This window comes from Pyrus communis, chromosome 8 (genome assembly GCF_963583255.1).
Source record: "Pyrus communis chromosome 8, drPyrComm1.1, whole genome shotgun sequence".
Classification (NCBI taxonomy): Eukaryota; Viridiplantae; Streptophyta; class Magnoliopsida; order Rosales; family Rosaceae; genus Pyrus; species Pyrus communis.
Window position 1 is genome coordinate 1,938,965 of NC_084810.1, and position 22,029 is coordinate 1,960,993.

The following is a 22,029-nucleotide window of genomic DNA, read 5'->3' on the forward strand; positions in this document are numbered from 1 at the left end:
ATCTAAAACTCATTGTGCAATACGTATTATTATTGTAATTTTTTCAATTCTTGATTTTCTTGTGTTTATTGAAACATAAGTACTAAATTATTTAAATTTTTAGAATGTTATTGTGCTCGATTTTACACTAAGTCTTTCGTTAGCTACAAGTATGTCGTGTCTTTTCTTAGAGTCTCTTTTCAAGTGTTCCTAGATCTTCCTCTACCCCTTTACCTTAAGCCTCTGTCTCATAAATGCATTGTCAAATTGGAGCATCTGTAGGTCTTTGATTCACGTATTCAAACTACCTTAACCAATTTTTTTTCATTTTACCTTCAATTTCGACCACTCCTAATATTACGCTATTGACTAACATTTTTGGAAGTTAATTATAATTAGCAATCATTTTTCTCACTTTTATTTTCCTTTATTTTTTCTATTTTTTTAGCTCCATGTGTATCCAAAACTAAAATTTGAAAAGAAATAGACTCAAAAGTAGGACCTTTCATAGATTTTCAGCCATCTTATATTTTTTGCATAATATTTTATAATGTTAGCACGAAAATTAATATTAAATTATAAGATAACAGAAATTCCATGAAAAGTCACACTTGTGAAAAAAAATTCTTAGCATTTCTCAAATTTTAATGAGCTCAAGGAATTATAAAAAAAAAAAAAAAAAAAAAAAAAAACAAAGAAAAATAAAAAGAGCACCTTTTCGTTTTTCGTCTATCTTTTCTTTTATCTTATACTAAAAATTGCTGGTTCTCATACAATCAGCAACTAGACTGGTAGTCATCAATGGCCACTCTTGCTTCATCCTTCTCCTCTGTGCTCTTCTCCTCCACACCCTCCAACCTCTCTCCGCCGTCTCTCTCCCCTCTCACCCGCCTCTCTTTCTCCTCCTCCTCCCACTTCTCCACTCTCCCCTCCCTCTCAGCTTCTCACTCTTTCCTCACTCACCCTGCAACTTCCAGGCGCTCCAACCATTGTTCCTTCAGCATCCAGGCCAGTGCGGAGGAGAAGAAAAAGGTCTTGATAGTCAACACCAACAGCGGTGGCCATGCGGTCATCGGATTCTACTTCGCCAAAGAGCTTCTGGGTTCCGGCTACGATGTCACAGTCTTGACAGTTGGTGAAGAAAGCTCGGACAAGATGAAGAAGCCCCCATTTACCAGATTCTCAGTTAATATCTCCACATTGTTTTTCTTTCTCGATTTTCGATGTGGGATTAATCTCAGGACTCGTTCGAATTGCTTCTCTAGTAATTAGGCACTGACCTTAGAAGTGATTTCATTACAAACACACTGAAATATTCATTGGAAATTTGGAAGTGCTTCTTGAAGAAGCATCTGGCAGTGCTTCTTGAAGAAGCATCTGGCAGTGCTTCTTGAAGTAGCATTCCAAAGACAATTAGAAGCGCTTTTGATTGTCAGAAAGCTGTTTTAGCTATTTCAGAAGCAATCCAAAACGTGTCCTTATTTGTTTATAACGTTGGATTTGTTGTGTGATCTGAATGTACTTCTTTGTTTCTCTTTAGGAAATTGTAAGTGCTGGAGGGAAGACAGTGTGGGGAGAACCTGCAGCAATTGGGACGATTTTCGAAGGAGCGGCATTTGATGTTGTGTTGGATAACAATGGCAAAGATTTGGACACTGTGAGGTCTGTTTCTTCAATGCTTGAATACCCATTTTTCAACTTGTGCAGCCTTTTTCTGTATGTTCATACGCTGTCAGGGTCAGACCGAAATTTTGAGCGCCCTGTGCGGAACTTAAAATGAAGCTAGTCGGGAACTAAACAGATCATACTAATTTAATTTGGATACTTATAGGCCTGTGGCAGATTGGGCGAAGAGCTCCGGTGCGAAGCAATTCCTGTTCATCAGCAGTGCTGGAATTTATAAACCAACTGAGGAGCCTCCTCATGTTGAAGGCGTATGTTTTCGTGTCTTCAAATCCCTCGTTGCATATCCTAATCCCTTGTGTCTTCAAATCTTCACCTTTTGCAGGATGCTGTTAAAGCAGATGCTAGTCATGTTGCAGTAGAGAAGTACATTGCCGAGATATTTGGTAGCTGGGCAATTTTCCGTCCCCAGTACATGTTAGGCTCCGGCAACAACAAAGATTGTGAGGAGTGGTTCTTCGACCGTAAGTAGATAACACGAATAAGCACTTCTCTGATGTTTCATTCATGCATCACAAAACTACAATGCTGTTTTCTGATAACCCTCCGTGCAGGAATTGTGAGGGACAGACCAGTTCCAATCCCTGGTTCCGGAATGCAACTTACTAACATCTCCCACGTTCGAGACTTGTCCTCCATGCTCACTCTAGCCGTTGAGAACCCGGATGCTGCATCTGGTAACATCTTCAACATTGTAAGTGAGCGTGCTGTGACTCTCGACGGATTGGCAAAACTTTGTGCTCAAGCTGCCGGACGCCCTGCTAACATAGTCCATTATGATCCAAAAGCTGCTGGAGTTGATGCAAAGAAAGCTTTCCCATTCCGTAACATGGTAAGAAATTTTATTGATCCAAGAGGGCACTTATGAGTTACAACGCGTCGCGCAGTCACTCTGTACTTGACATTGTTGATTTTTCGTGTATCTTGCAGCATTTCTATGCTGAACCAAGAGCTGCCAAGGAGATTTTGGGATGGAAGTCCACCACAAACCTCGCTGAGGACTTGAAGGAGCGATTTGAAGAGTACTTGAAGATTGGGAGAGACAAGAAAGCCATCAAATTTGAGTTAGATGACAAGATACTCGAGTCACTTAAAGTTCCAGTAGCAGTGTGATAAATCAGGAATAATGTGCTTTTCAATTTTCGCATCTGTGTACTTATTTTTCCATCAGGAAGCAACTTACTAGATGTCATCATCTAAGTAAACAAAATTGAAATGCTGAAATCTTTAACATTGAATCTTACTTGAATCTCAAACGTCCAAATACCGAGCCTAGTGTACAACAACAGAACTGTAAAACTTTGGCTAAAACCCGCTGAAATTAGCTCATACAGAAACAGTCTAACTTATCTGAAAATTTGATATCCGAACAAGTTTCGAATCAAATGAAAAAAAAACAGCAAACTGCATGAGTCAATAATTTTATTCCCCTTGCTTAATATCAAGGCCCTTAAGCTTTGATTCCAAATCATCCTTGTCATCAGCCCCTTCATCATCAGACTCCTCGTCAAGGTCTTCACCTTCGGGATCATTCTCATCCAAAGGTCCCAGCACATCTGGCGAATTCTTGAAAATTTCCTTTACCTCATCAATCCCCTCGTCGGATATGAAATTGCTATTAATGTTCAGCAACTTGAACCCGGGTTTGTTCACAACAGCCTGCGCCAAAACCCTTGCTCCAACCCTTCGAATCGAATTTGTGCTCAAATCAACCTCAGTTAACTGACCATGACCCTCTGAAATTGCTTGGCTAATCAAAATTGTACCTTCATCTTTCAGGTCGTTCTCAGCCAAGTTTAACTTGGTTAGGAATTGTTTTGCCGCTATACAGGTTGCTAGAGCAGCAGCCGATCCAGCTGTAATGTCATTTCCAGCCATTTCCAGAACTTCAAGCGAAGGTGCAGTCTCTTTGAGAGAACTGGCAAGTGCTTCTGCTCCTTCATCTTCTAAGTTCAGATAACTCAGGTAGACTTCAGTAAGATCTCCAAAAGCAGATAGGGATTTACTCAGAGCAATCCCGGATTCTACTCCAAACATGTTGTCACGCAAATCAAGCTTCTTCAAATGGGTACAAGTCCCAAGTGCTTCAGCTAAAGCTATGCCCCCTTCAGAACCCACCCTTGTGGAAGAACAACGGAAATCCTCCAAGAGAGGTGAACGCCTCACCATTTCAGAGATAGCAATTGCCCCCTCATCTCCTGTCATGTTGTTGTGAAAATGAAGGACCCTAAGCTTCTCAGTGGATGGGATAAACTTAGAAACAGCTCTTGCAGCTTCTTCTGATATGCCGTCATTCATCAGATAAAGCTCCTCCAAATTGTTTTGTGATCTCAGAAGTGACCCAAATGCATTGACACCCTTTTCGCCCATGGCATTGTCTGAAAGGTTAAGATACCTCAAGACACATCCTTCCAGGGCTGAAGAGAATATGTTCATGACTTTAAGAGCTTCTTCTTCTGACCTTCCTGCAATAAAATCTGACAGGTCTACTTCTTTCAGTTGATCTTTGATAGACAGTAAGATTGGCTCAGCAACACGGGCTGCATCCATACCAAAGCTTCTATTGCTAAAACATATCTTGGTGTAAGATTTTTCATGTTCCTTCAATGGTTTTAACAGTTCCAAAGCCTCCTCAGCATCAATAAAGGACCGGCGACCACCAGAAATATCAAAGAAACTTTCACGACTAGCAGTAGCTTTCTCATACTGCATCACCTCTCCATCTTCCTTTACTTTGGGCCCCCTTTTTAGGACTTCCAGCATAAGCCTACTTGATTCTTTGGCATAAATTTGAACTGCCGAACTTCCATCACCATATGGTTCCTTCTCAAAATGTTGGTCTCCAGCTGCAAAGGCTATATTTTCTATTTGCTTGGCATCCTCCTCAGCTTCTTCTTTACTAAGCAGGCCATACTTTCTAGAGAAAATGGACGGAGTTATGAGATTCTTGGTCATTCGTTCAACAAGCAGTATCCTGGTGCTCTGAGTCGGGGGCCATAATTTGATAGACACCGTGCGTTGGTGGAAAGTTTGTGTTGCAGAATCCATGTCAAAAGTGACCTGGAACCATGCATGGAAGTGATAGTAAATTAAGATGATCAAAGCAAACATACATGTTACAGTAAGGAAGGGAACCAATAAAAGAGACACAAGGTGATCTAAATAACAAAAAGTAGCAGCAGTAACCAATTATTCTACGTCACATGATTTCGTTCACAGAAAATCAAGTAATTTAAACAGTACTTCAAACTAGGAGTATTCACTTTCATAATTTTTGTTTTCAAATGCCTTGTATGAAGACTAAATAACTAAACCTCCAAAAGGGTAAACAAATTGCTGAACCTCAAATTCACATGATTACCTTCATAGAAAATCAAGTGATTCAAACTAGCGGTACGCATTATCATAATTTTTGTTTTCCAATGCGTTATATGAAAACTAAATAACTACAACTTCAAATCGGCAAACAAATTGCTGAACCTCAAATTCTGTACACCGCACATATTGATAATCCAGGTAAATGCAATATCAACAAGTATCCACTTCAAATGACCACTAAAATACTTCTAAGAAAACAAGCAAATGCGAGTAAATGATGCTTTTTCAAAACTTGTATTTCGTTCAAAAGAAAACTATTGCACACGCCCCTCATTCACCCTAATAGAAGGTAAGACAAAAGCAGCTTAATAGATAATTTTCAGGAATATATGACACCCTCCTCCATCAGCATAAAGATGAGTCCTTTAACATCGAACTTGTAAGAAAAACCCATAAAATATCAAATCTTTTGCATTCATGACAAAAAGTAGCTTCTGATCCATAATTCGAATAATTCATCAAAGAAACAAAGGATAGACTCTTTATTCATATGAACAAAATTGGACCGATACGAAAAGGTACCCGAGTTGAATTCTTGAAGATTTTAAATCACAAAACTTCAATATCTAATTCCAAAAACAAATGACCTAACAAAGAATTCATGTAAAGACAATTCAGCGATCCAGAGGAAACCAAAAGTTAACGTAAGGACTGGTGAATGAAAAAACACAAAATTTCCTGTTTGGCTTCCAAGAAAATTCAGCATCTCATAACCGCCAATCCAAACACTAAAAAAGGTATAAGATCTTCATTTCTTATCCTCCATAAAAATTAAACAAGAAATTTGATAATTGGGTGAAGAAAAACAGTACCTGCTGTTTCTCGGGAAGCAGAGAAGCAGAGAGGAGAGAATACAAACCCTAGAAATTGAAGTTCGAAAGGGAGAGAAAGCTTCGTGTTTGGATAAGATTTTATATTTTCCGGGAAAGTGAAAATTTTCTCGGAAACGAATCGAATCTGTATGGGGTTTTGGTGTGTGGCTCTCAGAGAGTAATCATATGAAAAAAGATGCGTCGGCGGAATTAGAAAAATCGAAAGAATTTGAATTGGAGGGAAATCATGAAAACCCCAAATCTTTTTTTCCAACTTCAAATAATTGGGAGCGAAAGCGTGCGATTTACGTCGTCGCGTTGTTCTTTTTCTCCCCCTAATTAAACGAACGCCCTCAGTTTTGGAGTTATTTACGAGATTACCTGTGTCGGGATTTTTGATGGTTGGGTTGGGCTTTGACATTGGATTTAGGTCTCTGGAGAAATTTGAGTTGGGCCTTAAACTTTATTGTGTGCGCTTGAAATTGAAGTGTTTTTATAAAAAAATGAGTATAAAAAAAAACTGAGCTCAAAAAAATATTTGGTAAACACTTAAAAACAGCTTATTTTCACAGTTTTGGATGAAAAAAAAAACTGAAAACGTGAAACAGCAAAAATGAGCTTACTCTCACAACGTAGCAAAATCAGTTTTCTTTCAAAGCACAGCAATACCAAACCAGCCTTATATGTCATGAACACGGTCAAGTACATTAAGTGTCATAATACAAATGGTTGAATACTTGAAGGAAAAAAAAAGTTAACCACTTGTATTATAACACTTTGATGTATCGAGCCATATTCCTCACTAAAAATTTCTCCTAATACACACGTGCACACATAAATAACATGGTGAATGCCCCTTGAGAACAACTTACATGCCCTTATTTCATTGGTACGGTATGCATCTGAAGTGGTACACTTGTGCTATATTAGTCGTTTTCTTGTATTGGATTTCACCATGAGCAGTTTATTAAATCAAAACAAGGGTGTCTACCACTCCGCCTAATTGTGCGTAGGCCTACAAATGTTAAAGAGATCATATTTTTGTTTCTTTAAATATAAAAAAATAACGTATACATATTATTTGTCATATTAAATAGTTTACCAATGTAATACTGATACAAAATATAATCTTCCTAACACTTTTCCGACAATCAATTTCCCTTTTTAGTTTTGCACCGACATTATTTGCAGTCCAAATTTCTAAGCCGGTTGGATCCGACATCTGCCAGCTGTACCCACCGGACTGTAATTTTGGCCTGGAATCGAGGACTAATGAGGAGGGGATGCCAACAAAACTTTTAAGAAACATGTTACGTGCAGCCTTACGTTCACTTGTCCCCTAAGCCCTATGCCAATGTGGAATGCCAAATGCCAACTGTTGGGAACAATTTCAAGCGCTAACGAGTCTTCACGCGTGAGAGTTCACGTGACTTTTAAAATTTCATATGTTGTTGTAGAAATAGTAAATTGTAGCAATTGTTTTTCAACTTTAATCAAATTGAAACAATGATCATTCATCTAAAAAACCATTACCATTAATCCTTCAACTTATCAAAATGTGTAGCTATGGTCATTTTCGTCAACTTCGTTAGAATTTTGTCAAAATAAGTTATGTTGGAAAAATCATTGCTACAGTAGTGGTCTCTCAACTCATCAAAAGATGTAGATATTGTTCTTTTCGTCAACTTTGTCAAAATTTTGTCAAAATAAATTATGTTTGAAGGACCATTGCTCCAATTGGATTAAAGTTGAGGGACCATTTCTCCAGTTGGATTAAAGTTGAGGGACAAATGATAATGAATTTTTAGTTGAGGGATCATAGCTGCACGTTTTGATGTGTTAAGGGAGGACCAATGATAATGAATTTTTAGTTGAAGAACTATTGCTCCAATTGAGTTAAAGTTAAGAGACCATTACTTACTTCGTATAAAATAATTGAATAATATTGAAAGTGCCTTAATCAACATGTAAGTTAAAGAATATCGAATATTAACTGACGATGAAAGTTAAAGAATATCATTGAGACATACCCATGTATGAGTGTTACACTAAAAAACGTAACGTGAAATGACAAGGAAAAATCTTGAGTAAAACTGTGAGATTAGATATTTCCAAAGTGATAGGTTATTCAAAATCCAATCAAACCGTAAGAACAAAAGGAGGAGGAAAACCAGTCACCCCACTTGGATAATGATAATGGATCATAAAGAAGTGAGATTATTTCTGAATTTATGTGTTCGAAGCCATCAAATTTGAAAATCCGAACATCTCAATTTTAATTATGCAATCCTCGTTAGCCCATTACATTGATCCACATCACATAAAACGAACTCTTTAAATGGCTCGAAACTCTCCCACTTGTTCAGTCCAAATTGTCAAATTCAACTATTTCAGACATAGAGATTTAGAGAAGATGAATGATAAACGTATTTGAACTTGATTAACAATTAGGGATTAATCAAGATCCACACCTTATGGTTGCCAATCATTATCAGTACAAGTGACCCACTAAGGGTGACATGTCCTATCTTGTGGCATTATTAACGGAGAAATAAAATTATATTTAAGAATTTGGATTATTCACATTTGTATATGGTAAAGGACACTCCTAGTCCCCTACCTTGCACAATGCACATGGGTCCTCATCATGTACGATACAGAAAACAAAATTTTACACTGTAAATACATGTATTGAGTTTCATAAGGTAATTTCTGGGTTTTTATTTACCGAAAATTTCTAATGCACAAGGGAAATTTATTTGATATTTACATCTCTCATCATGTGTATTAGCTGCTTCTTAGCACTCTCACTTTATCTTTGGAAGTAGACATGGCAAACAAACCGTGTATCAAATCCGTTATCTTAAAAGGTTCTTTATAGATAACTGGATAATAACATGATTCGTAACAGGTTGTATCGTTTTGTGTCAGATTAACAGGTCAAACAAAAAATTGTCATGCTTAATGTCTAGATTTGACAAATGATATTTTATTGAGCTTTTAATGGGTGACCTGATAACGATCCGATTAATTAACGGGTTCTTAATCTGATGACTATCTGACTCGTTAACAGATTAACTCGAAACCTATTATTTTCGTTTCATATTGAATTAACGGATCATCTAAAAAATTGTCAAGCATATTTAAAAGGATGTAAATTGTAAAGTAAAGTTTTCCTATATTTTAATTACAAGGAATTAAATTTGCAAAGCTAAATACTAAAAGTTAAATAACTATAAATTATAATTTCGAGTGCAATCATCCACCTCCCCCATTTGCGGTGGAAAAGAAAAGGAAAGGCAGTCTTCAGGGGTCCCACTTCACCATCAGGAAGGCAAGAATAATAAGAAGTCTTTGCAGCCCATCCCTTATAAAAATTGGTGTTGAGTACACGCCGACACCTTCTTTTGTGCCAATTTAGAGAGAGAGAGAGAGAGAGAGAGAGAGAGAGAGAGACGCGGAGAGATCTCTCCTTCCATGTGAAGAGAGAGAGAGTGAGGAAGAGGGAGTAGATTTAGCATTGCCTTTGCCTTGGGGATTGCATAGAGAAAGCAAAGCAAAGCTCTTTCTCTCTCCTCTCTGTCTCTCTCTCCTCCTGACTCTGCAGCAGATAGTTTGCATAAAAGAGATTTGGCGCCAGAGAGGAGGAAGAAGAAACTCCATGAGCTAATATTGTTCTGCCTTTGCTTGTTCATGTAAGCAAAACTCTCTCTCTCTCTCTCTCGCTCTAAGTTATTCTCATATGCCCTGCATGAACAGCATTGTTTTAATTTATTGATTTGGGACGTGGGATTTGGATCTTGCATCTTCTGGGCTGGGATTTGATGAAAAATCTTGTTCCTTTTTATGTCTCTTGAGCAGATAATTTGTGGGTTGCTCTTGGTTTGTTGAGTTTATTGATTTCCCTTTCTGGGTCAGTAATTCTATTGATTATTTGGCTTCTAGTTCTTATATTTTTTTGAGAAATTTGTTTGTGGGATTCAAGTTTTTGGAGCATTTGATGATAAATTTGTAACAGCTTCATATATTTGGACATTTTATTCAGCTCAAATTCATAATTTTAGTAGGAGTTTCAAATTTCCATGCTTTTTTTTATTTTTTTATTTTTTATTTTTTTATGAGTAGAGAAAGTGGGTAGGAAGTTGGTGCTAGAATTGGATAACTTGGATTACCACTCAGGAATCAAGATAATATAAAATGGATGGAAAATTGGAAAGTCTAACAGCAGAGTGGTAATCGGCTATTAATAAAAGCTCACTGGGGTAATTGGCTAAAGTAAAAATTGAGGGGTAAATTGGCAGCTCGGTACAAGTTTAAGAGGGAAATCGGCTAATACCTCTATATATTTAGATTTAGATGTTATTCTGTGTCTGCAATTGAGAACAGGAGCAAATATCTAGGATTTAGAAACCAATTTTTAGAAATATTTCAAGAATAATATAAAGAATGTAAAAGTGCTTTATGTAAAAGTGCTTCTACTGCTCTTTCGTAGTTTTTCTTTTCGGGGTAAAGATGTTGTTTAGTTCTTTCGTCCCAGTACTTTTAATGCGACGTCAGAATAGTTTTTCGTAATGCTGCGTTGTGTGTTCAATGAAACTTCAGTCGTACCCAAAATATAGAACACGTAACGTGTATTGGATTTGGGCTACAATTTGCAGAGGCACGCCGGATGACTTGTTCATTTTCGCTAAATCAGTGTTTTACTTTGCAGCTTGAATATGGGAACTTTAGCACTTGACGATGAAAATGGAAGCTCGGATGTTTACCTCTCCTTGGGGCTTAAGACATCGGGCAAAGGTGTAACGAAAACTCCTCGGGTGCTGTCACCTCTCTCTTCAATTCTCGAGAGATCTGTTCAAAGGAACGAGATGCTATTGGAGACGACAAATATTAAAGAAGTTATAACCATCTTTCATGGTTTAAGAGCACCCCCTCTGAGCATCGGACAATATATTGATCGCATCTGTAAATACTCCGGTTGTAGCCCATCGTGCTTCGTTGTTGCACAGATCTACGTTGACAGATATCTTAAGTCCACAGAAGTGCATTTAACTTCTTTCAATGTTCACCGGCTTCTGATAACGAGTGTAATGCTAGCAGCGAAATTTATGGATGACGCGTAAGTAATAAATCTTAGGATCAGTTTTATGTGAATCATTTCTGAACACAATGTTTTCGTTATTGGAAACGCTTCTGACGTTAAAGATTCAACGCGGTTTTGCAGATTCTTCAACAACGCATACTATGCAAAAGTGGGAGGAGTGAGCACGGCGGAGTTGAATAGGTTGGAAATGAAGTTCTTGTTTACTATAGATTTCAGACTGCAAGTTACTCTAGAGACATTCACAAAATATTGCTCTCAACTGGAAAAAGAAGCTGCAGGAGTCCAGATCGAACGCTCAATCCAAGCTTGCGGGATCAAAGAGAATTGGTCGAAGTCAAAAAACGAAGATTCAACCTACGCTCGCACAGTTGCGAGATGACACAAATTGTCGTATCATCTCAACGTTTATTACACGAATTTTCTGAATTTCGATTGAGTTACAAAAACTCCGATTGTTAGGTAAAACACTTGAGTGAACAATAATTTTAGTATCTCGCTTTCGTTTTGTGCAAAGTTTTGGTTTCCTTTTTGTCCAAGTGTAGAAGAAACAGATTGTTCAACTGTATGGGTAAGAAACTGTGTGCAGGTGAGTTTTCCTTTTTGTTTAGTAGGAACTTTGCAACTACTGGATTTACAACTTGCGTGTGATACAAGACACAGCAAAATCACACAAAAAAAATCAAAATCTCCGTTGAAAGTACGGCTTTTCAAACCGGATTTTCAATTATTCGTGCGAATCACTACATATACGCTACGCTACACAACGGTGTGCCCGTTTTCAAAGTAAGAGTCTTTGGGGCACGCTGCCTCCGGTTGAGATTTAGTTTACAAAAACTTGACATTGTTTTGAGTATATATGTTATACCTTACGAGGGCGAGCCACCATTGCCTATATGCTCCTCCCAGCTTCGGCTATAAAGGTTTTCACGGCTGTCTCCTCAATCGACGTTTTTACTCTAATATGAAGCTTGGTTTTTAGTCTTCGTGGCACCGGGCATCTTCACTTGCCTAGACTTTGATACTCCATGAAGATGCTTAACTTGTGCATCTCAGCGATTGGGGTTCTTTTTATGTTTATAGTCACCTGTGAAGCTTGACTACTCGCCTACCACCAAGTCGTCCCAATAAAATATCATCTGGGTGGCCTCTCGAGCGCAATCCAACCAAACCTCCCTTTCCGAAAATCTGACAACACGCGAAATGCTGCTTGATGACTATCCCCATTGAACATGTGAACGGCAAGCTTCTGAACATATCTGCAATTACAAATTAGCAGAGATTAGAAAACTTATACCCACTTTATGCACATGAGGTTTCTTCAATTTGCAAACTTGGTATCAGAATCTTGAGAGGAACTGATTCTTAACCAAATCGTTTGTTACAAATGAAAATACAGATGTTAAATAGAAACTCGGATTCATACGTTTTTCCACAGTGACCATCTGCATCCATCTTGTAGCGGTTGTTAAGAGCCTTTACACCTGAGAAATTGAGAATAATTGGAGGCAGTGAACACCAAGACAAAATATATCTCAAAGATTTCATATGAAATCTAGTTTCTAGATGTAGAGATCTGTTCTGAAATATAGGGACCGAACATCCAAAGTATTAAAGTACCTTGATTCCAATCTATTGTATTCTCAGTTACCATGACATACATTTACATAACTGAAAACCCATAGAATTGAACTTCCCGGGCTCACCAAATTGGCCTATTTTACTCATCTGCAAATTTTCCTACTCTAGGCTGACGTTGAGGTGACTGGAGCTGAAATTTAGCTAACCAAATTGGCCTATTTTACTCATCCACAAAATTATATACTCCACGCAAACGTTAGAGGTGACTGGAGCTGATTTTTAGCTTCTACAACATTATTGTTCCCGTAAACTAACAGACATTGAGATACCTTACAAAAGGTGGCAAAAAGGTGGCACCAAAATTTTCCAATGTAATGGCCACATTGACAAGTACCGTTACGCATTCAGAGGTTAGTAGATTGAGCTGAAAAAGAAATGTGATACATACCTACTGATGGAAGCTTTGAAAGCATCTGGACCAGTACTGCAGCAATATCAGCAACACCGTAGGATCTCTCTCCAATGTCATCACAAATAGCAAGTTTTATTGCTGCCGTTTGATCACTAATCCGCATAGGGAGTATGCCAGGAGAGTCTAGCAATTCAAGATCTTTCCCAAAATGAACCCACCTTCAACAAGTACAGGAAAGTTACATAAGAAGAAAAATACAACGAAGAATTCAGTATGTCAACTTCACATTGAAATGCAGTTTCATTTTCCCTAATCTTAATTGCATCTTATATGCATGTCTAAGTAACCAAAGCAGAAGTTTATACTTCAATTCCCTTGTCACTCCAGGTCTTGGAGCAGCTGCACACATTCTTCGCTTCAGCAAACGGTTAATCAAAGACGATTTCCCAACATTTGGATATCCAACTATACCAGCTCGTACCTGTTTGTAAAAAGGAATTCTCATCAGTGATCATAAGTCTTATATGAAGCATCAACTGATAGCTGTAATTATATTCTTTGGATTAAAGCAAAACTACAGTTCCCCATTTCCCTCATCTATATAACACAAGAACTATTGTGTTAGGGCACAGTTTGCCTTCCAAAAGTTCATCCGATTACTAACTAACATAAGTACTCTCACCAGACCCGTTGACCACTAATATTATCTGATTCATAATCAAAATCATTAATTAGATAAAATCATTTACGAATATATGGCCCTTTTTGACCGTTTGTAACGCTGGGCAAAGATAGTTCATTACCCCAGTTCCTAGTTGTCAGTTTCGTGAACTGGAAATTTCAAAACTAGAAACCAGAAATAACGTATAAGGAACCCACCGCACGTGGAAGAAGTCCTTTGGCTCTGCGTTTGACATTCACATCTGCTGCAAGTGATCTAGCTAACCGGCCTAGCTTCATAGCTCCCTGTACGTGCCACGTTTAAGAAATCAAATTCTGCTATAGCATTTCAATTTAGGGAAAGCTGAAAAAGGATTCTCGTATAAGGTACTGGTACCATTCCAAGTTTTCCATTTGAAAACACAACTTTCGTTCCCTCCCTTGCGAAATAGGTAGCCCAAGCATTCCGGTCTGCCGTGGATATCATGTCTTCCCTATTCAACACCAAAACTCTTTTCCTATTACCAAGCCACAAATCCATCTGTTCACAAGAAAATAGAGACAAAAGTTTACATAAATTAAGAAAGGGGTGAAGGCTGAATAGTTTTGAATACCAGCTCATGGTTACAAGCATAACATTAACAATGATCAACTCAAGAAACGACAATTTCATAATTTCGTAAAGAGCTCGGACCTGTGGATGACTAGTTGACATTGGAATTCTCGCATCTCGAACCTCTATCACTACATCCATCAACTTGAGTTGGTTTTTGAGTTCCTTTTCCGTTTTAGCAATGTGACCAGGGTACCACTGTCCAATTATGCAGCAAGCATATAAGCATATCGCATTTAGAAAACTACGAGGAATATCCACATATAGAATCAGTCACAAAATTTTAACCAAACACAGAACCGGGGACACTAAACAGACAATAAGCCGTAAATAAACCACTGTTTAGTGACCATAAACCATCTGTTCAGTGTCTCTCCAGCTTTATTTTGTATCAAAAATTTATAAGCAGTTCGATTTGTGCATATTTCCCAAAAACTATAACTTCTCAATTCTTGAATAATCCAATTATATTAGGTCATGCTTCTAATAAAAGTGCGTCTACTAAAAAGCACCTATCAGAAAAAGTGTTTTTTCTAAAAGTACTTCCCAATTCTTGAGTAATCGAATCGTGGGTTACCTGAACAGGACGCAGTTGCCTGGTCCAGTGATAAAGTTCAGCATCCAGGTCACACCAATCATCATCCTCCCCCTCTCGGAACCCATCCAGATTGGCACCTCCATTTTCGTACCAGCTCGGACCTCTCCCGCCACCAACAATCTGCCAAAAAATAAAGGTTTCTCAGAAATATCGATTCGTTCAACTCAAATAATCTACCCAGAAAAGATTCAACCACAAAACAGAAACCCTGTTGCGCTTTAAAAAGAATATGAAAGGAAAATGCAAATTCTTGCCTGGATTGAGGGAGGTGGGGATGAGAGAGAAGCCGTGGCGGAGAGAGAGGTGGAGGATGGCGGTGGTTTCAGGTTGTTGTTCCGGCAGAGAAGAAAGTGAGTGTGGGTTGAGGAGGAGTTGGGCGGCCAGAGGCCTGCTACTTGAACAGCCATGGCCATTCGCTGCTGTAGGTCTCCGAATTGCTACTGGATAATAGTCGGATTTAAAACTAAAATTTAGCAAACGGCATGTCGTCTCTCTCAAAGCTTTGAGCTAAATAGCCTCTTTGAAACGGCAAAGCAAAGGGTAATGCAGCAAATCTTAGGTGGAAATGTTATTTTGCGTGTTTGACATAAAAAAAAATTTCAACCGAAATGTTAATCGACATCAACATCAAATTCTTTTTTATTAATAATGATGGATCTCTTATTACACTACATTTCAGCGAATATAAATTTTGTTTCACAATTCTATTAATAAATACAACTATTTAAAAATCTACTGCATGATAGCGTGATGTGACTTTAAATCTCGTCGGTGGCTAATCTAACAAAACCTATCATTTGACAAAAAAAATAATATATATATACATTAATAAGAAAACAATATTTAACAATTTGATTGAAAACACATAAAATTTGATAAAACTTCAAATTGTCTCATCAATCATAATTATTATTTCACCATTATAATTAGACATTCTAAAAACATTTTCTAATAGGGAAAATGATCCTCTCTGAATTCCTTTCTCCTAATCCATCAAGTCTAAAGATCCAGACCATTAAAATTTAATTTAACAGCTAAAGTTATTATAATTTTTAAAATGAACCCCTATTTGTAACCAATAGATCAAATTTCAATGACTCAAATCTTCGAGCTTTCGGATCCAAAAAGTTTCAGAATCAAATTTTAGATAATTGACTACAAGACTTGCATATAAATTCAAAATGTATATTGAAAAAGTTCTAAAATTCTAAAACTTATTGCATTATCGAATAGATAAAAAATAAAATATTATTGCAAGGTTAGGTAAGCAAATAAGTAATGGCGATATAGAAAATAAACGATGAAAATCTTACTGCTAATCACAATGTGCAATCTGCTGCGTATTCCATAAGCCAAATGGCATTGCATGTTTACATACCAAGAAACTAAACAGAAGCTACCTACTTCTGTAAGAACAACACTCACAAAAAACGATCTCTACTACTTTCTGTACATTTCTGCTCTCTATCATCTTCATACTCTCAAAAGTCGACACTACGATTGACCTATGCCATTGCCTGCTGCTGCTGCTGCGAGGTTGCCTCGATCGGCATCTTAAGCGCATTAGTAAAAAATGTGCGAATGTCTGGTAGCACACGGTCCACCAATGTCGGATACCTGAGTATTTTCATGACGAGATTTCATGTTACTGTAATGCTTGCTGGAGAGTGGACACAGACTTAAAGAGAGAAAGGCACTGCTTACCATGGTTTCTCAACCAATTCCTCAAATTGCTCCAGTAGAAATAGAATGCATGCTTGCTGTAACGACAAGGCATTGAAGGCCTCCGATAACTCAAACATGAGCGAAAGATTTTCCACGCAGATGTCCTTAGTAAACATAGTAAGACGCAATCAGACTAAACCGGGAAAACAAAAGAGTAGTCAATAATCACCAACTTCTTTAATAGGTAGCGCACCTGAGAAATGGCATGCTCGCAGAGCCGCTTGAGGCCCTCCAAAAGATACTGATCAGCAGCTCTGAGGAGATCCTGAGCTATATCCAAAGTGACATCTACCAATCCTGTGTATATGAATCTGGGAACAGACAGGATCATAATAACTATTAGGGCCGAAACTCAGGTGCGTTAGCAATTACACTTTAGTTCTTAAACAGGGGGTAGAACTTCTACCTCATCATCAATTCAAAAGCTTCCCATCTAATATTTGGAATCACTATGTCCCTTGCATCTCTCTCCTACAATACATCATTTTGGCATTGTATTCTGAGAATCAATGAGTGGAAAAGGCCAATAAAGATACAAGTATAACTCAAGTCTTACCCTGTAACCACCGTCAAACATGGCACGGAATGCATCAGATGAGGCACGCAAACAAATTCTGTGGGCATAGAACCGTTTACCTGATAGAAGTAAAGCATACAAATGTATTACTGCATAATTACTATTAAGTGACTAAACTATCTTGTTATGGTGTTGCTCAATGATAGAGATGGTTTACTCGGCCAAGACTTGTAGCTCAAGAGTTTTCTTTGGCTCTAGGCACCACATTACTGAAAGAAAAAAAATAAAAATATATGCAAAAGAACAATGCCCACCTTCAACTAAGAATGTGATGTCAGAAAGGGTAGGATTGTTTACATATTGCTCACCCAAATACACCTGAAAGTAGATCATGTCAACCATATCAGAAAGTGCATCAAACTCCATGACAAAGTATGACAATAGTACCGCTCAAAAATAATATACACATCTTCCAAATTATATAGTGCCCCTAGCAGACTTAAAGCAAAGTTGCAAAATTACATGCCCACTAAACCAATTAGACCTCAAGAAAATACCTGTGGGGAGGGTGATGGAGGAGCTGCATCCATGCAAGCGAGTGAAGTGACTTTTGTAGCCAATTTGTACAAGGCCAAAGAACCATCATGTTTCTCCTTATACTGCAGAGACTTAAGAAGCCCTAAAAGCAACTCTAATCCTGCAAGTAACGAATTTGTGCAAAAGATCAAGTTCTTGGAACCAAATGTGGTGAACTTATGAATATCAGCAAGGTAAGATAAACCAAACTTTCTGATTCCTGTTCTGTATTTTGAAGCAATTCAGTTACAACACTGAGTGAAAACATACAAGCAAACAAAGAAAGGAAAAAGCCCCATTAAACCAAGAAAGCATGCACATTATAAACTTCTGATACTTTATTCAGACATATGCTCTGGCAGTTAACTAACCAAATCTCTAAAGATGCAACAAACAGAATCCTAGGAAAATTTCAATGCATAAGATTCATACCTTTGTTAGAAATAAAAATGCTTTCACTGTCACTAGGGTTGCAAAGATGAGCAAGAGCCAAAGCCACTCTTCTTCGAGTGGCCTTATCTGCCACCCGCATCATATATAACAGATGGTTTAAAACCTGTCAAGGGTTATCAGATAAGGAATTTGGAACATACTAAACGAGTGTCTGTCATGTGATACGAGCACAAGATGACATTACAAAATGAAATAATCACCGAACAGCAGAAAAAAGTAAAAAAGACAGTCCAATGTGAAAGAACTCACTCGTCCACAAATCTTCTCCTCTAGTCTTTTCAAGGACTTTGCCACGCATTCCTTAGTTTGCTGCAAGTATCAAATGGTAAAAGACATTTAGGCAATAATTCATGACCTTCAAAAACCAACTTAATATCAAGTAGACAATCATATAACATTTTTTTATGGGGAAAATTACCTGAGCAACGAATACTCCATCTTGGAATTTCTGAACACCTCCAAACTTTATTATAGTTGCAGTGTTATCCTGCAAAAGAAATCTCAAATTAATCTCACTTTCATACAAGATTAAAATATGTATATAGGAAAACTGCATGCACTACAAACTGGAACTGAAGCAGGGAACAGAAAACTATACCTCATTATCTGCAAGACCATATAGACAAAACGCAGCATTATGTTGCAGAGAGATGTTTTTTGAATCAAGAAGCTTGATTAGAGGCATTATACCACCATTGTGAGCAATGCCAGCTTGGTTATGTATGTCCTATGAAGAAATCATTGAGGAAACCAGTAAGTTGTATATTCCTTAAAATTTAACCACCACTTAAACAAGTAAAACAATCTAACGACAGACGCAAACAAAGTTGACAAGTAACCACATGCCAGTAAGCATTTATGATGAAAAAACTATATAGCCAACAAGAGATTTAACACTAATAAAAAGAAACTTGCATTACAATTAGACATGCATTAACACTGCAATCTTTCCCTTTTCTAAAAGTACAAAACAATCTGAAAGTACCATTACTTTATTAGGGTCCCTACCAAAGATATATTTTACACAAGCACAGTAAAAATGAGTTCTAGGACTGTTTAACATCCAGTTGCTAATATGATACTTGAAACTGTCTTATTGTGCTTTCCTACATATATGCATTAAGAGAATAAACAATGAAAAAGAGTAATACTAACCTGTGCTAACCTCCCAAGCGTAAAGGCTGACATCTCCTGAACCTGTGCATCAGGTGACTTAAGCATCTCAATTAATGGTTTTAAAGCTCCCCTCTGAACAATATGTGCCTGCATTGACCACGCGGTTATAACATCTAACAATATCATGTATCATATGATAAGAGTATAAGGGTAAAAGACACAGGATTAACCAAAATGGTTTTATTTTACCTTGCAATCTGTATCAGCTGCAGCAAACTGACCAAGTAATAAAGCAGCTTCTCTTTGGCTCTCCGTACATTCGGAACTGTCAATAAAGTAACAAACAACAGAGTTGTCATTGTTTGAAACCTAAGTATATTTTTCAGGAAAAAATGATAATAACAACATGATTGTTCAAAGAAAAATTACATGCTACAATATTTTAGAATTACCTGAGCAATCCAATAATAGGTTGTAAAGCACCAGCAAGAAGTACTAATTTCTTGATGTGTGGGGATGAGTGAACAAGATTGCCTATTACACCAACCTGATAATCCCCACAAAATTTCAGCAAAAGCTTACAGAACAATGAGGTTCTAACTCTCAAGTTATGAGAGAAGAAATATTAAGTATATCTCAAAGCTCACCGCTTCAAAAGACATCACAGGATCCTCAGATCGAAGCATTAGTACCAGGGTAGGCAAAGCATTGCACTCTACTACAATCTGGAATTTTGCAATTCAAATCAGCTAAATACTAAAGATTCCGAAATCAGTTATGTAACATCTCAAAAAGGAAAACGTAAATACCTCATTCTTGTTTTCATCATTTTTAAATGCCAGAGTCCGAAGGGCCCCTGCAGCCGCTATCTGTACCTTTGTGTCGAAAAAGTTAAGCAGTTGAACAAGAGGAGGAATTCCACCTTCAATCCTGAAGTTCAAAGATAAACAAAGCCGTAAGTACTGAGACTTTCTCTAATATGAGACTCAGGAGAGTAGAAGCAAACAGACCTGACAAGGTTCTTAATGTTGCCATTTTCATGGGCAAGGTGAGCAATTGTATCACAAGCTCTCCTGATCACAGCATCAGGTGCCGGTGAGTCACTTCCCCACTTGTGCCTTTTTAGAAGATCAACAAGATGCGGTAAAGCTCCAGCATCAACCACAAGTTGTTGATACTCCGGCTAAATAACATAAACACAGATACAGAACAAAACCCATCAATAACAGAACAAAAAGTGAGATAAAACAGATTTCTTTTCGAAATCTCATCAAGAACAAGCTACCCGCTAAGAGATCAAAAACATTTGCACTGCAGTGAAGGTATTGTTTTTACAGAACATCATAACATCAGTTAATGCCCTAAATATTTACAATCCTCATAAGATCTAACATACCAAAAAAAATATATTACAAATGGATACAAGAACAAGCAAAACAAATTAAAATGGGCAACACCAAGCCACCAAGGCTCCTGCTTTACAGGGGTCGGGCGGGAACGTGCATCATACAGAGCATTACCCTTACTTTGAAAAGAGAGTGTTTCCACAACTCGAACCCGCGACCTTTCGGTCACAAAGGAAACAAATTAAGTCACTGTAAAAATGTAATAAAGTACCAAAAGAATGCTAATACGGTGTTAAATTCACCTTAATGGCAATAAACCCCAGGGCATAAGCACAGTATTTCTCGACCTCGTGCTCGTACGGGATCGGGCTTCTTCGGCCGTCTGTCACCGGCGGAGGCGCCTGCAGATGCTTAACAAGCGCCGGAACTGCTCCACCGTCCACCACGATGTCCACAAGCTCCTCTGCATCCAAATTACCCAAAAAAAAAACCTAAGCCCCAAACAATCTCACAAGATTTCGCTCAGATTAAAGATGAACAAACAGTTAACTCCAAGAACACCGGCCAAAATAAAAGACAACAACGAGCACGCTACCTTCTTTGGCGGTGAGAGCGAGGCCATGGGCGGCCTGCTTCGCGAGGAGGCGGTCGGGCTGCGCGGACGAGAATATGGACTCCAGAATCCGGACCTGCTCGCCAACCCGGCCGACGAGATCTGGGCGATCGTCTTGCGGTTCAACGACGGCCGGGACTTTCCGGTCCGGTTCGCCCTCGATCCTCTCATCTCTGAAGTCTTCTTCGAGCTTCCGCTTCAACCCTCTTCTGGTTGTGACGGTTCGCGCCTGAGAGCGTTCCATGGAGGGTGGGAGAAATGGTAAATTCAGAGAGGGGTCGGGGGTAGTATGGGAATAAAAGTGTGGTTGATGGGAATTTCAGAAGTAAATCCTGTCGGACGAGCTTTTATATAACGCCGTTAAATTTTTGAGCTCCCGCCTAAATAAATTTGAGAGACTTAATACAAATTTTGTCTCCCGCCAAAGTAAATTTGTTTTCGGCGGATTTTACTAATTTGGGCCTGGCGTTTTAAAAATCTTGTTTATTTTTCTTAATGGGCTTCGGTAAAAAAGGAAGTGACTTGGGCCTACTGAGGTACGATGGGATGGGCTTTGTATTTGGTTGTTGGGTGTATTTAGACAAGTGCTGGGCCCTCATTTTTAGGGCCACTTTTGTTAGTTTTGGTGACCAGTTTGTAATTTTAAGTTTTTCAATTTTTATGTTTGATATATGCAAAAGTGGATAATGAAAAATAGTGGTGAGAGGGAGAATAAGAAATAAAAAATAATAAATCAAATTAAAATTAAAAATTTGAAAATAAAAACAATTTTATAATAATTTTAGAACTCGTTTGAATGTACTTTTAAAATAGCTGAAAGCGTTTTTAGATAAAATATTTTTGGACTCCAAAAGCGTCAGTTATGT

At 38.0% G+C, this 22,029-nt stretch overlaps 5 protein-coding genes across 5 annotated transcripts; 2 read left to right on the forward strand and 3 right to left on the reverse strand.

Moving 5' to 3' along the window:
* The first annotated feature begins 730 nt into the window (after positions 1 to 730).
* On the forward strand, positions 731 to 2,905 carry LOC137741679 (chloroplast stem-loop binding protein of 41 kDa a, chloroplastic). Its single transcript, XM_068481379.1, has 6 exons — positions 731 to 1,164; positions 1,520 to 1,641; positions 1,811 to 1,913; positions 1,988 to 2,126; positions 2,217 to 2,494; positions 2,593 to 2,905. The coding sequence occupies exons 1-6, from the start codon at positions 781 to 783 to the stop codon at positions 2,773 to 2,775; spliced, it is 1,209 nt and encodes a 402-aa protein (XP_068337480.1). The 5' UTR covers positions 731 to 780; the 3' UTR covers positions 2,776 to 2,905.
* LOC137741678 (RAN GTPase-activating protein 1) lies at positions 2,860 to 5,870 on the reverse strand. Its single transcript, XM_068481378.1, has 2 exons — positions 5,853 to 5,870; positions 2,860 to 4,722 (listed from the first exon to the last, which is right to left on the reverse strand). Exon 2 carries the CDS (start codon positions 4,708 to 4,710, stop codon positions 3,085 to 3,087), a length of 1,626 nt encoding a protein of 541 aa, XP_068337479.1. The 5' UTR covers positions 4,711 to 4,722; positions 5,853 to 5,870; the 3' UTR covers positions 2,860 to 3,084.
* A 3,392-nt stretch (positions 5,871 to 9,262) lies between these two features.
* Positions 9,263 to 11,541, forward strand: LOC137742236 (cyclin-P3-1). The gene is made up of 3 exons (XM_068482049.1): positions 9,263 to 9,547; positions 10,564 to 10,971; positions 11,077 to 11,541. Exons 2-3 carry the CDS (start codon positions 10,571 to 10,573, stop codon positions 11,333 to 11,335), a joined length of 660 nt encoding a protein of 219 aa, XP_068338150.1. The 5' UTR covers positions 9,263 to 9,547; positions 10,564 to 10,570; the 3' UTR covers positions 11,336 to 11,541.
* An 80-nt stretch (positions 11,542 to 11,621) lies between these two features.
* LOC137742235 (DAR GTPase 3, chloroplastic) lies at positions 11,622 to 15,283 on the reverse strand. The gene is made up of 9 exons (XM_068482048.1): positions 15,072 to 15,283; positions 14,797 to 14,937; positions 14,301 to 14,417; positions 14,004 to 14,147; positions 13,826 to 13,912; positions 13,312 to 13,427; positions 12,983 to 13,164; positions 12,380 to 12,437; positions 11,622 to 12,212 (listed from the first exon to the last, which is right to left on the reverse strand). Exons 1-9 carry the CDS (start codon positions 15,228 to 15,230, stop codon positions 12,089 to 12,091), a joined length of 1,128 nt encoding a protein of 375 aa, XP_068338149.1. The 5' UTR covers positions 15,231 to 15,283; the 3' UTR covers positions 11,622 to 12,088.
* Positions 15,284 to 16,079: 796 nt separating this feature from the next.
* LOC137742743 (ARM REPEAT PROTEIN INTERACTING WITH ABF2-like) lies at positions 16,080 to 21,528 on the reverse strand. Its single transcript, XM_068482685.1, has 19 exons — positions 21,146 to 21,528; positions 20,853 to 21,013; positions 20,215 to 20,387; positions 20,014 to 20,134; positions 19,852 to 19,929; positions 19,657 to 19,751; positions 19,454 to 19,529; positions 19,244 to 19,351; positions 18,687 to 18,815; positions 18,507 to 18,575; positions 18,338 to 18,397; positions 18,068 to 18,191; positions 17,617 to 17,756; positions 17,374 to 17,437; positions 17,099 to 17,178; positions 16,949 to 17,013; positions 16,736 to 16,853; positions 16,522 to 16,646; positions 16,080 to 16,434 (listed from the first exon to the last, which is right to left on the reverse strand). Exons 1-19 carry the CDS (start codon positions 21,405 to 21,407, stop codon positions 16,323 to 16,325), a joined length of 2,160 nt encoding a protein of 719 aa, XP_068338786.1. The 5' UTR covers positions 21,408 to 21,528; the 3' UTR covers positions 16,080 to 16,322.
* Positions 21,529 to 22,029: the final 501 nt, after the last annotated feature.